Source organism: Acipenser ruthenus, chromosome 2 (genome assembly GCF_902713425.1).
Source record: "Acipenser ruthenus chromosome 2, fAciRut3.2 maternal haplotype, whole genome shotgun sequence".
Taxonomy (NCBI): Eukaryota; Metazoa; Chordata; class Actinopteri; order Acipenseriformes; family Acipenseridae; genus Acipenser; species Acipenser ruthenus.
In genome coordinates, this window is record NC_081190.1 from 63,690,870 (window position 1) to 63,706,757 (window position 15,888).

At 35.1% G+C, this 15,888-nt stretch overlaps 1 protein-coding gene across 1 annotated transcript in view; it reads left to right on the forward strand.

The window, feature by feature from the left end:
• Positions 1-15,888, forward strand: part of glra3 (glycine receptor, alpha 3) — a 70,753-nt gene that overhangs the window by 21,680 nt on the left and 33,185 nt on the right. The window contains exons 2-3 of the mRNA XM_034013467.3: positions 12,105-12,232; positions 12,981-13,048. Of these exons, the coding sequence (XP_033869358.3) occupies positions 12,105-12,232; positions 12,981-13,048 (196 nt within the window). The remainder of the gene's footprint in view (positions 1-12,104; positions 12,233-12,980; positions 13,049-15,888) is intronic.

Sequence of the window (15,888 nt, forward strand, 5' to 3'; positions counted from 1 at the left end):
GCTGAATGAAAGGACACATTAAGAAAGCCTGCAGGAGTAAGACTAAAGAAACGCGAGGATGCTGATGAATATGAGGCACACACTATGTATAGTATGAAGCAATCAGACATTCCAAAAGCAGCACTGTGGCAGTATTTTATGTTTATATGTTGCGTGTGGTGTGTTAATGTTGGTGTATGTATACTGGTGCATGGGATATAATGTGGGATATTTAGCACAAGTGTTGTTAAAATATATAGTTGTATTTAGGCACGGGTATTGCACAATCACTCCACGTGCAGATAAAGTATGTAATAGTATGTGAGCACGGGGATTGCACAAATTAGTTCACGTGCTGGGATTCAAGTGAATAATTAATTAGTAATTGAGTCTCGGCACAACTGTATATATAGATGAACGTTTCACTCACTAAGGTTGGGTGTTCAGTGTGGAGAGAACGGGAGAGAGTGAGAGCGAGAGGAGAGAAGAGGTAAGTTTAATGATAACACCGTGTAACACATTTTTTTTTTTTTTTGGTTCCTGGGTAGTAAGTGTTATTTCCTAATTGCTTATGCCTCAAAAGTATAGAAAATGGCTATTATTCCCCACAAACTTTGCTTTTATGACCAGGACAGTGATATTTTGAAATTTACCTATTTCCAATGAGAAAACGGGCGAATTTGTGTCTTTTCGTTCACATAAAGTCAGAAAAAAACAACATATGAATCCAAATTAACATGTATTTATACTAAAGTAATACAAAAATGACTACAAAAGACTTCAGAAGTGAGTAGTTTTTCAAAGATTTACGATTATACTGTAAATCACTTTCACGAATCAGCCCCCAAATGTAGTCTCCCATCATGTTCTCGTTATACTGTCCTTGGTAGCGGCGTTCAAAGTCCAGTATATCCTGGTGGAAGTGCTCGCCTTGCTCCTCCGAGTACGCTCCCATGTTCTCCTTGAATATATCAAGATGAGCATCAAGGATATGGACTTTGAGGGACATCCTACAGCCCATTGTGCCGTAGTTCTTCACCAGAGTCTCAACCAGCTCCACATAGTTTTCGGCCTTGTGATTGCCCAGGAAGCCCCGAACCACTGCGACAAAGCTGTTCCAAGCCGCTTTCGCCTTACTAGTGAGCTTCTTGGGGAATTCATTGCACTCCAGGATCTTCTTTATCTGTGGTCCGACGAAGACACCGGCTTTGACCTTTGCCTCAGACAGCTTAGGGAAGAAGTCTTGAAGGTACTTGAAGGCTGCCGACTCTTTATCTAGAGCTCTGACAAATTGTTTCATAAGGCCCAATTTGATGTGCAGTGGTGGCATCAGCACCTTCTGGGGGTTCCAGCCGTACTCATCATACTTCAAGGCGTCCAGCAAGGTCTTGATGCTGTTGTAATCCTCTTTGAGGTGCACCGAATGAGCCAGGGGAAGAGACGGGTACTTGTTACCATTATGGAGCAGCACGGCTTTGAGGCTCCTGGATGAGCTGTCAATGAAGGACAGTATAACGAGAACATGATGGGAGACTACATTTGGGGGCTGATTCGTGAAAGTGATTTACAGTATAATCGTAAATCTCGAAAAACTATTCACTTCTAAATCTTTTGTAGTCATTTTTGCATTACTTTAGTATAAATACACGTTAATTGGGATTCATATGTTGTTTTTTTCTGACTTTATGTGAACGAAAAGACACAAATTTGCCCGTTTTCTCATTGGAAATAGGTAAATTTCAAAATATCACTCCAGGTCACAAAAGCAAAGTTTGTGGGGAATAATAGCCATTTTCTATACTTTTGAGGCATAAGCAATTAGGAAATAACACTTACTACCCAGGAACAAAAATTGTGTTACATAGTGTAATAATAATTTCTACTGTTTGGGTCATTGTTTTGTTTGTCTATTTATTTTGTCAAAGTGTTTTTGTTTTCTGTTTAAACCATTTCTTTTATAATAAACCAGCGCAATTCACTCATCAGTCCTGTCTGTGTCCTGTCTACTTCCTGGCCTGAAGTCACCACACACCAGAGATGGAGTCTCGAGACCCGGCCTCGGTCTCAAGGCCAATCTCGAGGCCACATTTTAAGGTCTTGGTCTCGGTCTCGGGCCATCTGGTCTTGGTCTGGGTCTGGGTCTCGGCACGTTGGGTCTTGGTCTTGATAGCAGGTAGCACACAGATTGGTCTCATTCATAAGCATTCTCAAGATTATTTTATTTCCTCGATTATCATATATCTTTTTTTATCCTTCAAAATTCACACACTTTTATACATTGACACCTATAAAATACCAAATAATGAAGCCATTATACTCTAGAGCAGCATTCAAATTACTAAATTTAACGCATCAGACTGCTACAGCGTCTCTCAGCCTCTCCCATGAAGCAAACTTTCCTCCTGCCACCAAATACATTTCCTGTAATATATTAGTTACCTTAACAAAATTGTGTCAGTAACAAAAATGCCTACAAATATGATTATCTGTACATACTGTCTAGTCTTCTGTTTTGATCATGACTCTCCCGTTTTCAAGACTAATCTCCTGGTCAAAAACAATCTCTCTTTCCTGGTTTGTAAATTAGGCTATAAATATATTATTTTTCTCTTATTTATTTAAAACATATAACAACCAAAAATGCATCTTTATTTACTGGCATTCCATCACGGTTAGGTTTTGTAATTTTGGAAATGTATCACTGTTTTTGTCGAGCCATAACATTTTTTTTATATATATATGTACACACAATTGCAAATGTGCGTGTGTAATAGTAAAACAATTTTTTGTTTGTTCGCTTACAAAAAATAACCACATTTTCCAGTTTCCATTGTTGTGCTTTTTTCATACGCATACATACATGTGTATAGCTGTTTTATCTTGCGAAAAACGTTTACAGTTAGTGACAGGCTCATGGTTTTAGGAATAAACGTCAGTTATTATTACAACCAAGGTCTGCGTGTTATGTTATGTAAATAAAAAATCAAGATACACAAGGTGTCAAAAACGTGTAAAAATGTTGTACTATTACAAAAAGAGCTACCATCACACTTTATATATGGAGCCCTGGAGATTCGTCCAACTTTTTTTTTTTTCTACATCAGCAGAAGTTGAAAGAGTCTTAAGCCAGGGGAGCCTGATCACGACACTACATCGAGTGAAACTGCCGTGTTTTGCCCCTGTTTTGACCTGCTTTTGTGCTGAGAACCTGATTTTGTGTACCGACCTTGTGCTTGTTTTTCGACCTGTCTTTTGGAGCTGGTTTATTATTATAAATAAACCTCCACCAGGTGCCGTCCTGATTTCAAATAACATTGTTGTATGTGAGCTTATTTTCCGCTACTGTTACATTATTATTATTATTATTATTTATTTCTTAGCAGACGCCCTTATCCAGGGCGACTTACAATTGTTACAAGATATCACATTATACATTATTTCACATTATACAGATATCACATTATTTTACATACAATTACCCATTTATACAGTTGGGTTTTTACTGGAGCAATCTAGGTAAAGTACCTTGCTCAAGGGTACAACAGCAGTGTCCCCCACTGGGGATTGAACCCACAACCCTCCGGTCAAGAGTCAAGAGTCCAGAGCCCTAACCACTACTCCACACATGCATGCACATTCACTCCCACACAGTGATTTTGCCACTATATATATATATATATATATATATATATATATATATATATATATATATATATATATATATATATATATATATATATATATATATATAACTACATTCTACTGGCACTGCCCCTGCGGAATTTGGATTCAGGTATTTATTATTAGTAGTCATAGTTGTAGTTGGATGGGTGAACAGAGCATGATTGGGTTAGTTGACTATAAGGATCAGAATTGCTGAAGCTACGGTTCTGTAGGAACTTGTTTAGCAAATAATACAATTATAGTATACAGCTCTTTCTTATGGAATGTGTATTTATTTATTTATTTATTTATTTATTTATTTAGTTATTTGTGTAACGCTATCTCGGTTTTTGTTTTCTTTCCCATAGTTTTTTTATTACATTTTTTTGGCGGGCAAATGAGGCAGGCTGTACTTACAGTGCGTCAACGCAACCTAAAAAGTTAGTGGAAGCCCATCTTCAGAAAGCTGTACGATATCAATAGTCACACAAGGCCAAATTGGAACTCAGACAAAATGTATTTAAATGTATCCTCCCATATTTTAATATTAATTAGGTTATTTGCATTTGGATGGAGAATTTCTCTGGCTAAAAGAAAACTGCATGGAAACACACACAACCCAAAAGTTTCCATTGAAACTGCCACATTGAGGTAAACTATATCCATAAATTGGATTATAACTCGGATTATCAGCAGTCCCATAGAATAGAGGTTATATGACAATAAATAATAATAATAATAATAATAATAATAATAATAATAATAATAATAATAATAATAATAATAATAATAGTCAGGTTAGGGGTACACACATTTTTTTTGTATGTTTTCAATTGCTACACTTTATTAAGACAGCCCATTACTGCTGCCTGTTTTGAAACCAATGGCCAATACTTGAAGATAACTTCATAAAAAATTACAGAAAGTGAAATTGTGCATACATGTTGTTTCATTATGCTCTCTTGATTTGTTTGTTTGTTCTCTCTTGATTTGTTTGTTTGTTCTCTCTTGATTTGTTTGTTTGTTCTTTCTTTTTTATGCTTTTCACATGATATAGTATCAGAAATCCAGTTTCATCTTTCTGTCTTTTTTAGTTTACATTTTTTTCTGTGTTATTTTAAGGCTGTGTTACATTTCTTTGAAAGTTAACAAATTGTGTTTTTTCTACATAAATCAGTGTCAAGTATTTCTGTATTTTTCTTAAAGATCTTTTAATGATGAAGGTTAGGGATTCTGGACTGTCATAACCAATTAGATTTCATCTGCCAGCTCCTGCTTGCTTGTGTGCTGTTGCTTTCTGTTAATCTCATTTAGCTGTCCAGTCAGAGAGTATCCCTGTAAATGCTTCTGCAACTCTGACATATGTCTCGCCATGGTATACTTTCTATCATTCTCAACTATACCCTGAAGACTTCATGCCTTATTGCTAGTGATGCTTGCTACATGTTATTTTTTTTTCTTTTTTATTAAAAAGCTGAATTAACTCTGGAAATTCAGTTAACTTAAAGGTGTAAAATGAATGCAATGAACGAAGGATTTGCAATGGCTTGAAATGAAAGTATATTATTTTGACTACATGGCTGACTATATAGAGGATGCTTCATGATCATTCGTGGTATACAGTTCTATGCTTCAACGCAGATTAAAGCCTGTTTATGGCCTCTTCGCAACCGCCTATAGCCCCGTTCACACTTGCGCTCCTACCCAGATAACAATCCTGTGTAGTGTGATAAAACATTCCTGGGTCATACCAGTTGGCAGCAACCCACCTCAGGAGGTGACCTTTGACCCTGGCCGTAAGCGGACAAAATAACAAACAGTCAAGCATGCTTGAAGGTTTCACTTCTGCAAGGAACATTTCTGTTTATTCTGTTTAGCCATATTTCTGATTATTGAGACACACCATGAGCCAGAGTAAAGCATGGATGAAAAAACATTTGCTCTAATCAACATCTGGGCAGACGATTCATCTTGAAAGCCTGAACAGATGAAGGGGTGGTCATGTGAACGTTGCTGCTTCCGGGACATTGCATATGTGCATTGTGTACTTGCTTCTGTCACCCAGGTCGACCCTGCTTCTTAAAAAAACAGTGTGAAATCACGTAGCCGACCCGCATTACACCAGGTCCGACCCGGTACAGCATGCCAGTGTGAAAGGGGCTTATGTTTATACCACAACCGTGGGTATATCTAGCATGGGATGCAGGAGTGAAATAACATCAGTGGGATATCATACTTACTGGGATTAGTTTCAAATGTGTCTTTGTTTACATTCCAATCCAGTGGTGTACTGTTGAAATTTAGGACGGAGCTGTACTTTGGTAGTTCAAACAATACCGTCACCTATATGTGTTTTATTAGAATTATAAAATGTTTTAAATAATGGGGGCTCCCGAATGGCGAATCCTGTAAAGGCACTCCGCCCGGAGTGCAGGATGTGCCCTATAGCTTGGAGAATCCAGGATATGCCACTGCCGACTGTGGCCGGGAGTTCCCAGGGGGTGGCGTACAATTGGCCAAGCACTGCACAGGCAGGGAGGGTTTAGGTCGGCTGGGGAATCCTTGGCTCACCGCGCACCAGCGACCTCTGTGACTGGCTGGATGCCTGCAGGCCTGCCTGTGTACAATTCAGAACTGCATGGTCCCCCGACGCTGTAGTTCTGTAATGGTTTCACGGCGGTCTTGCAGTGTAAAAAAAAAAAGCGATGGCTGACGCCACACATTTCGGAGGATGAGATTGCTCGTATTCGACTCTCCCGAATTAGTGCGAGTGTTGCAGTGGTGAACCGGGTTGAATAACTGGGCATTCCAAATTTATAAAATAAAATAAAAAATGTCTGAAATAATTTCAAATTTCTTTTATTGTTCTGATTTCCTTGAGAACTAGTATAGTCAAGAAATGCCAGTTACCGTTCTGCCTGCGTCTGACTTACTCAAACAGACGGTACCCTCTTCATTAACACCGGTAATGGTAGGAAACAACAGAGAAGCTACAAATTGCCAGACTGAGCTCAATGTTCTATCTAAAAGACGGTTGTGACAAGGCCATACATTCATACATAGGTTTAAAATGAGGTATACTGTAACTGCACTGTACAAAAATGAAAAGGTTTTTTTTGGAGGTACATAAATACACAAAAGGTTTAAAAGATTAAAAAAATATTTTATTTTAGGACTTTTTGGACAAAACGCCTTTCTTCAGCTGTGTAGAAAGAAAGTAAACACAGTGCAGTAAACTTGTTATTTTTCAAGAATTCTGTAGATGATGTCACAAGTATGTCAGAACAGCATCTCATTCCAAGAGGTTCTAAAGTTCCTTGTTTGAAGATAAATTCACGTTCCCTTTGTTTCCCAACAGCCTTTCTTCCAAAGCACTGACTGATCCCACATATGGCGATGTCTTCAGCAGTGTTATTATTGGTAAATGTCGGGCTACTACAAATGTCGTGGTGTTGATTTGAATGCTTCATCAATGTTCCACAAAGTGGTCTGCTAAGCGTCTTTTAGTTTCCCCAATGTACAGTTCATTGCATTTTTTATGCACATTATGCAGTATACTATTAGAAAAAGAACATAAGAAAGTTTGCAAACGAGAGGAGGCCATTCAGCCCATCTTGCTCGTTTGGTTGTTAGTAGCTTATTGATCCCAGAATCTCATCAAGCAGTTTCTTTAAGGATCCCAGGGTGTCAGCTTCAACAACATTACTGGGGAGTTGGTTCCAGACCCTCACAATTCTCTGTGTAAAAAAGTGCCTCCTATTTTCTGTTCTGAATGCCCCTTTATCTAATCTCCATTTGTGACCCCTGGTTATTCATATAGAGGTGCATGTAACTAGTTCATAGAATTAATGAATCATGAATTAGTGCCTCCAATCTAAACACCTTTTAGGCCTACAGTATTTAAAATACATTTAGCAGACTGCTTTGTGGAACATTTACAAATAATGTGAATCACCACCACTACATTTCCAGAATTCTTTAAATATTAAATTAAGTTCATCTAAGAAGTTTTTCCTATATATATATATATATATATATATATATATATATATATATATATATATATATATATATATATGGACTTCAGTGACTTACAGGAAAATAATTTCATCTATGGTTTCTGTGACGTCATAAATTACGGTTGAGTAATTTATAAACTGTCACAGAAACCCGAGATTGAAACTGAAGTTGCCCATCTGTTATTTTTTATAATAAGGAGGCTGTGTGGTCCAGTGGTTAAAGAAAAGGGCTTGTAACCAGGAGGGTCATTGTGTGACAAGCAAGTCACTTAACCTCCTTGTGCTCCGTCTTTCGGGTGAGACGTAATTGTAAGTGACTCTGCAGCTGATGCGTAGTTCACACACCCTAGTCTCTGTAAATCGCCTTGGATAAAGGCGTCTGCTAAATATACAAATAATAATAATACATGGATACCGTTGTGATGCTAATATTAAAGAAGACGAGGTTCAGCAGTACAGTTTGGTTTTTTAAACATAGTGGTTCAGTGCTGTACAGACGTTCTATGTCATTATCCATTTTTCCAGTTTCTCTGAGATACGAATGTACCAGATTTACATCTTTATTTTTTTAACATATTCTCATTTTTTTGATCATTATTGAACATTTCTGTACTGTAGGTGTTGTCGAGTGATTGAAAACAAGACATTTTGTGTTTTAATTGAAAGTGATGGTCTCGAGGAGTCGAATGGGTCAAAGTTCAAGTATATTTTCCTCTAGAGGAATTATCACTTTTTGACATCACTACTGTTTTATTCCTTTTTTTTAGAATGGCTCAGGATGCAAATATAGCCTTCATACATGTATATATATATATATATATACTGTATATATATATATATATATATATATATATATATATATATATATATATATATATAAAAATATAAAATATATATATATATATATATATATATATATATATATATATATATATATATATATATAAAAAAATTAGGGGTGTTACATAGAGCCATTATCTGTATCTGTATTTGTGCCCATGCATATTTGTATTTGTTTATGAATTTGGGTATGTATTCATCGAACCGGAAGTGGGCGGGGACAAATCCGTAAGTTGTTTAAAACTCTGTTTTTGTTTTTTCTACAATTATTTACACTGTAAAAATGTCCTTAGTGACAAAACAATGCAGCAATATGCAGTTTTCTGTGCAACACACATGCAAATGTAACATGAATAAAAAAAAGATGTATTTCATTAAAAATTCTGGCCCTCGGTTACTGTAAGTGTATGGAATGTTTAAAAACCGGGAGATGCAACAGCCTGCAATTGTTGTCTCGTGCTATACTGAATAATGCCACGTCATCGCCTCTACTGTCTCAGTGGGTGATGCTTACGGCTGAGACAAGGTAAGCAATTGTAAAAGTAGCGGTATAAAATCTATTTAAAAGTTATTATTCCCAGTATTCATTTTAATTATTAGTATTACTTTAGAAACGCCCCCATTGTCTTCATTATTATTATAATACGGTCACTTAATTTTAATTTATTTTAGAATACATATTATTTATTACATTATCGTTTTGCTTGGAGATTTCTGCGAAAAGGAAAGATTAATTTTATCATTAGAATTATAATGTCAATAAAGGACGTTGCCATTGTTTTTTGTGTACATGCTCGCAGGTATGTTGTTCTACCTTATGAATGAATTTTATTTGACTGTCATTTATGCTCCAGTATTCTAATTCATTTCAGTTTGACTGTCTTTAGTTCAAGTTACGAGGGTTCTAATTGATTTTTTTTTTTTTTTTAAAGAAAATTAGAAATTTCTTTACGGATTATTTATTTTTTAAGTATTTTCTTTTTCAATATTTCTTTTGTTTTTGTTTTATTTGTCTTTGTTTTAAAATCTCTATAAAGAGGAGAAAGCCTCAACACAAATGTTTGTAAATATAGTTATGATTTCGCTGTCAATTTATTAGTCCCCCGTGAAAAACGTAATCGCGGATCGTAGTGCGATTTCGCGGAATGCATTCTGGGTTGCAGAATTATTGATTTTCCATGGCAACAAGCCTAACTAGCATTCATAAGAACAAATTCAAGTTTTTTAAACATTCCACAAGTTGGCGCAGTGAGATTTTTGAATACCTCTGCTTTGTTTATCTTGCGCAACCCGCTCTTAGGAAAAGCAATCCAGTCGTTTTAGACACTGACGTGCTGTGGCAATTCAAATCCTCAGCTAACACGGATACATTTTTTAAGAGCAAACGTGCCTGGAGGCAAAACCATTTAGGAAATAAAACAGCCGCTGATCATGCAGGGGAATATCCGAGACTCTTGTATGAGGAAGGGGGTTAACTGTTTTGCAGACCGTGCATCGTTTCTGAAGAAACTATCAGAGCCCTGTTTCCTCTACTTCAATGGGAAAGCACTGAGAAAATGGAGAACATTTTTTTAAATTATTTTTATTTTTATTTCAGTCAATTGTATAGTTTCTAGTTGCAGTTGCTCACTTTCAAAGTATTTTTTCCTCATAGCAGTAAAGGTTAAAAACTGCAAGACGCCAGTATTTATTTGATCATTTATTTTACTTTTCTACCTGCTGACAGTGGCCTCACAATTTAGTTTTTGGAATTAATAAAAGTTATTAAAGTTTCAATAAATGTTTTTGTGTATTCATTTGCTTTTCGTTTTAGCATGTACTGTAATAAACTTTGAAAACAGCCCTATAAAAAAAAAAGAAATTAACAAAGGAACCGGGTTGGTTTTAACGTTTAAAAGGCTACCGCAGAATTCAAGAATTTCTGTTGCAGAAATTTTTTTGGGAAAAATTTGCCGCACTTTTCACGGTGTACTAATTTATATGTTATATTTGTTTTAAATTATATATATATATATATATATATATATATATATATATATATATATATATATATATATATATATATATTTAAAACAAATATATATATATAATGTAAACTGAGTCGGTAAACTGAATTATAAGATACTGTCAATAAAGGATGTTGACATTATTTTTGTGTACATTATTGCAGCAGCGACAGGCAAACACCTCAACACTAAATAATCAAACACAACGCAAAGTGAAAAACAGATTGGTTACACAAACTTCACTTATACTGTGTATACTAATATACACTGTGCAGTCCAGTCCTGTGCTGTATTTTGTAGGGCTCTACTATATGTAGGGCTCTTCGTTTTCATTATTATTTTTTTTTGATGACGTAATGTCCCTTTAAGTTTGTTTTGAGCCGAGATCGCTTTTGTTGTGTTTTTTTTTCCTTCCTGTAATTCGAATGACATGCTCTGTTTGATTCACTGATACTCACAAAACACAATTAAGAGAAAACTTGCATAATAGGATTTCAGAATGGGGATTAAAGCAATTTAACTTTGCTTGCTTTTTGGTTTCAGTTTGATTTAAAAAAAATAATAAAAAAAAAAAGTTGGTGTATTTCCACTGGCTCCACCAGCCCAAAAAGATAAATATATATATTTTGCTACATGCAAACTCACAAATGGGACTGATTTATGAAAGTCTTTACACAAAATGCATTTTGCACAAACAATTTTGCATTAAATTAAAGTACTGTATGGCTTGTTGTTTGTACCTTGTTGGTTGAACTTTATTCATCAAAAAATTGCATTTTGGTGCAAACATTTTGATAATCCTGGTCCTATTTGTGTTTTACATTTAAAATCCAGTTTTACTGTCATGTCTAAGCTGCTTACATCTAAAGTTTTATTTAACATATTAAAACATATTTAAAGCCTGCAGCAGGCTCTGCTCTTCTTCACTGAATATTTTAATTAACATTCGGTATAACAAATGTTTCGACTGGTTAAAACTGTCTGAGAAGAAATTAAATATTGAGTGAATGAGTTTTAGAGTTAGAAAAAGATACTGTATTGTTAGAATTTAATCATGTTTGAATATTAGACTGTATTGACTTTTCCGTCAAATGTACGTTTGCTTTACAACATCCTCTGCTCAAAATGAATGATTATGGACAATACTACTCTAAACGATTAAGCATTTCTTAGAAGCAAAAATGAGTGCTTGCATACTGTTCTGCAAGAATAAAAAGCTTGTTTTCTAAAACGACTAGTGGGTATAAATAACATACTTGTTACGAATTCCGTTCTAGTTGCCTGGTCAGTGTAAGTATGGTAATATTTGATTGAAACATATTCAGTTTTATGGCACAAAAGCTTTTTAGACTGGTAACATTTTCTGTTACAGTCAACTAAACTTAGAGGGTCACATTTTTATGCTTTATATTGCTTTTTTATATAAATATTTGTATTACATTTTTAAATAACATACTCGAAATCTTATAATACAAATATATTCTCAAATATGTAACTAACATTCATACATGTATAAATCAGAACCCACAACCCTTACCCTTACCTTTACATTACATAATAGGAATATTAAATATATACACTTGCTGTTTGCTTCCAGTTTGGTAGCATCAAAGGAACCCGAAGGAGCCCGGAGTCGCAGCATTCCAATGTCCCCGTCCGATTTCCTGGACAAGCTTATGGGAAGGACATCAGGATATGATGCAAGAATCAGACCAAACTTTAAAGGTACATCAGCTTAAAACAATGTCTGAATGTTAAAGAATGTGAAGCATAGAAGATACTGAGGCACAGTGACATATTATTTTCCATCTTGGGTGAGGAAAGGCCATTTAAAAATATTATTATTATTATTATTATTATTATTATTATTATTATTATTATTATTATTATTATTTGTCTTTCACTGTCATCTGGTTGTGCCTCTGAATGAGGTTTTTGCATCTTGCTGGACTAATGTTATACCCTAGATAACTTTTTTCATAAGTGGAGCAGTCTGATCGATCTCCAATTTAATATGTATTCTACTGATACACCAGGCTACTTGTATTAGTTTAAAGGTTTGTTTAATTATGTTTTAAAGGGCAGAGCTTTGTCGAAATGCTTGAAAAGGGCAGTTGAAATGTGAGTCGAACTTTTCACAGTGGCCTGGAATAAGCAAATATCTCATATGCCAACTGGATATGTCGTAAACTTATAAATGTTCTTTTAAAACCAAATTAGACCCCAGAGCTTTTTGTTAGATTGCATTTGACAGTCTCACCCTTATTCCCAATTATTGTGTTCCAGAAGCATATTAAATAATCTTGACATTCATTTCGAAAACACTTTTTCTATATAAAAGTTGCATTGTTTATGAAATAATCAAAAGTTATGTTTAAAAATATATAAGGACAAAACATGATAAATATTCACCTTGTCTTTATTGTGTTGGTAGAGCAATCCACTGTTTAACATGGAGATATTTTTTTTTCAGGTCCTCCTGTGAATGTGACATGCAACATATTTATTAACAGCTTTGGTTCAATTGCAGAAACAACCATGGTATGTATCTTTAAATATGATTAATATATTTTAAAGGTGTCTTATGTATTTATTTTATTGATTCTATTAAATGAGAATTATACAAGTAGTAAGATAAAGGTCAGTACCAATGCTGTATTGCAAACTGTATTATGGTATGGACTTCGACTTGAGAAACTGCAAAGAAATGCTGGCATTATATTTATGGGTGTCATTTTTCAAGTCAGGTTGTTTTTAGAATGTATTAAACCATGCAAATGTTTATGTATATACTGTACTTTCCCCCCCTCGGCTATTTAAATAACAAAAAAGATTCCACATCAGTTTAGTTTTTTTTAAGCGAACCCCTTAAGTGTTGCAATAATTCTGAGCTGTTATTACAATTACTCAGCTATTGTATTCAGAATTAAGGTCTGGGACCCAGGTTTAGGATCTGCTGTGGATTCAAGAGGTAATTAGCATGTAGTTCTGAGCTATGATAGATGGGCTTCAACATATATTTCATATTTGGAGTCAAACCCCAAATCCTTAATGTTTGTTTGTTTTTTTGGTAAATTACATTAAATATCAAATGTCTGTAATAATATAATATTAGGGTAGAAAATCAGTGTAGAGTTCAAGACTGAACTTGTTAAACCAACTATATGTGCGTACTAATAAAAAAAAAAAAAAAAGAAGTAGCAGTCTGCCAGTAGGTTTTATTGCTATTTCCATTAGTCATCAGAAATAATGGAATTTGAATTACAGATATTTTACCAGGACATTTTATTCCAATGCACCCTAACATCTGCTGAATCTGGCAGATAATACCTAAAAGCTACACCAAACTGGTAGTTTAATTTAGAGGTTAATCAAAGCTTGCCATTTTATGCTGTAGAACACACACATTTTTTTATTATTATTATTTGTTTATTTAGCAGACGCCTTTATCCAAGGCGACTTACAGAGACTAGGGTGTGTGAACTATGCATCAGCTGCAGAGTCACTTACAATTACGTCTCACCTGAAAGACGGAGCACAAGGAGGTTAAGTGACTTGCTCAGGGTCACACAATGAGTCAGCGGCTGAGGTGGGATTTGAACCGGGGGACCGCCTGGTTACAAGCCCTTTTCTTTAACCACTTCTTTAACCACTGGACCACACAGCCTCCTTTTAGATCAAATGTAATTAGTAAATGCTTCTGTGTAATACAGGGTAATATCAAAGTATTTAAACTAATGAGCAAACAGTAAAAAAGCAGACTTTTGAATTTACTAGTTTTTTAGCAACAGTGTTATTTTCCTTTCACACAAAAATGCTAAAGTTACACTTTAAAGTTAAAAACATTGATGGAAACACGTTTGTTACAATTGTGGTCAGGGGTGGAATTCTCAACAAAAACATTTTATTTATTTATTTATTTATTTATTTATCTGTACACAATATATATTTTAATAAAAAATAAGCCTTAAAAAATAACCAAAATTATAACCAATTCACCATAAACAAGGAAGCTGAAAATACTGAATGCTTTGGACTCTGAACGATACAAGGTAACCTGACTCGTAAGTAAACATTTTGCGCGTATTTTAGGTCATAGTCTGAGGAAACAAGTAGAGCAAAAAACAAAAAAAGTCTTTGGGAAATACCTTAGGGTTATCAGACATCCCTGGAAAACTGGGATTGTGCCAGTTTTAAGCCATCATTTTTTGTCCTGGTCGGAAACAGTAAATTGTTAAATCATCAAGTTTTTTGCTATTGTATTCAATTTTTTTTTTAAAGTACCTGTGTTTTTAAAAAGTACCAAACTGCATCAGTGAGCTCAGCAAGTTAACAGCAAATGTATTAAGTTCTGGTTGCGCCATTCCAAAATAAAATAAAACAATTTTATGGATTATTTGTTTATTTTGTTTAATAATTAATGAATATCATACATTTAAACGGTATTAAACGGTATTTAAACTTATCTATTTTTTTTTTCTAATCTGGCTGTTCCCTTTCAATTCGAAGACACCCACCAACCAATACTTTTGGGATATGCCTGCCACAGGTCAGGTATTCACTGAGCATTTTATATCAAAGCTGCTGATAGGCCCCTCCGTGGAGTGACGTCTTCGGTCACACCTGCCGAGGGAATAAGTAGTCTCTCCGTGGAGCTCAAATCCTCTTTTGCCTCTCACAGCCAGGTAGGTAAGGTGGGTATAAACCAACCTCTTCCAGTTGTTGATTGTCTCTTAAAAAGAGTCATTCTGTCTGAGTTTTCTGTAGTTCCCTTGCAATTTACTGCTGGAAGTTGGCTTGCCACTTCCACGGAATCAGAACTCGGCAGCAGAAGCCTGAGCAAAACGCTGCTCAACCGCCCGCCTTTAAAACATATATATATATATATATATATATATATATATATATATATATATATATATATTATTATTTCTACAGCCTACATCGCTTAGCAACTGTAGTCTTCCTTTTCTAACCTTGCAGCTTGCTGCCTGTGTTTCTATCTTTCATCTGCCTCAAGCAGCTTTTTTGAAAATCGAGAGAGAGAAAGACGTTTCCTCCAGCAAGATCCAGCTCTGCTGCGCCCGCTGTGAAGTCGAGTACTCTGCGTTACCTCAGGTCTGCAACTACAGGTTGCTGGTTACTATTGAAATTACTGCTTTGCAGTTTAAAAAAAAAAAAAAAAAAAAAACCTTACACGCCAGCTTGTTCGAGTGTCTGTGTAGATTACTACCTTGCGGTTAAAAAAACAACAACAAAAAAACAGCAACCGTGTGCTTCCTCCATAGGCCTGGTTTTACCTGGTCCCATTGTTGAGTAGACCCCACACATTTCAAAACATTCACCCAAAAAGTGGTTTAGTTCCAAAAAAATAAAAAAGG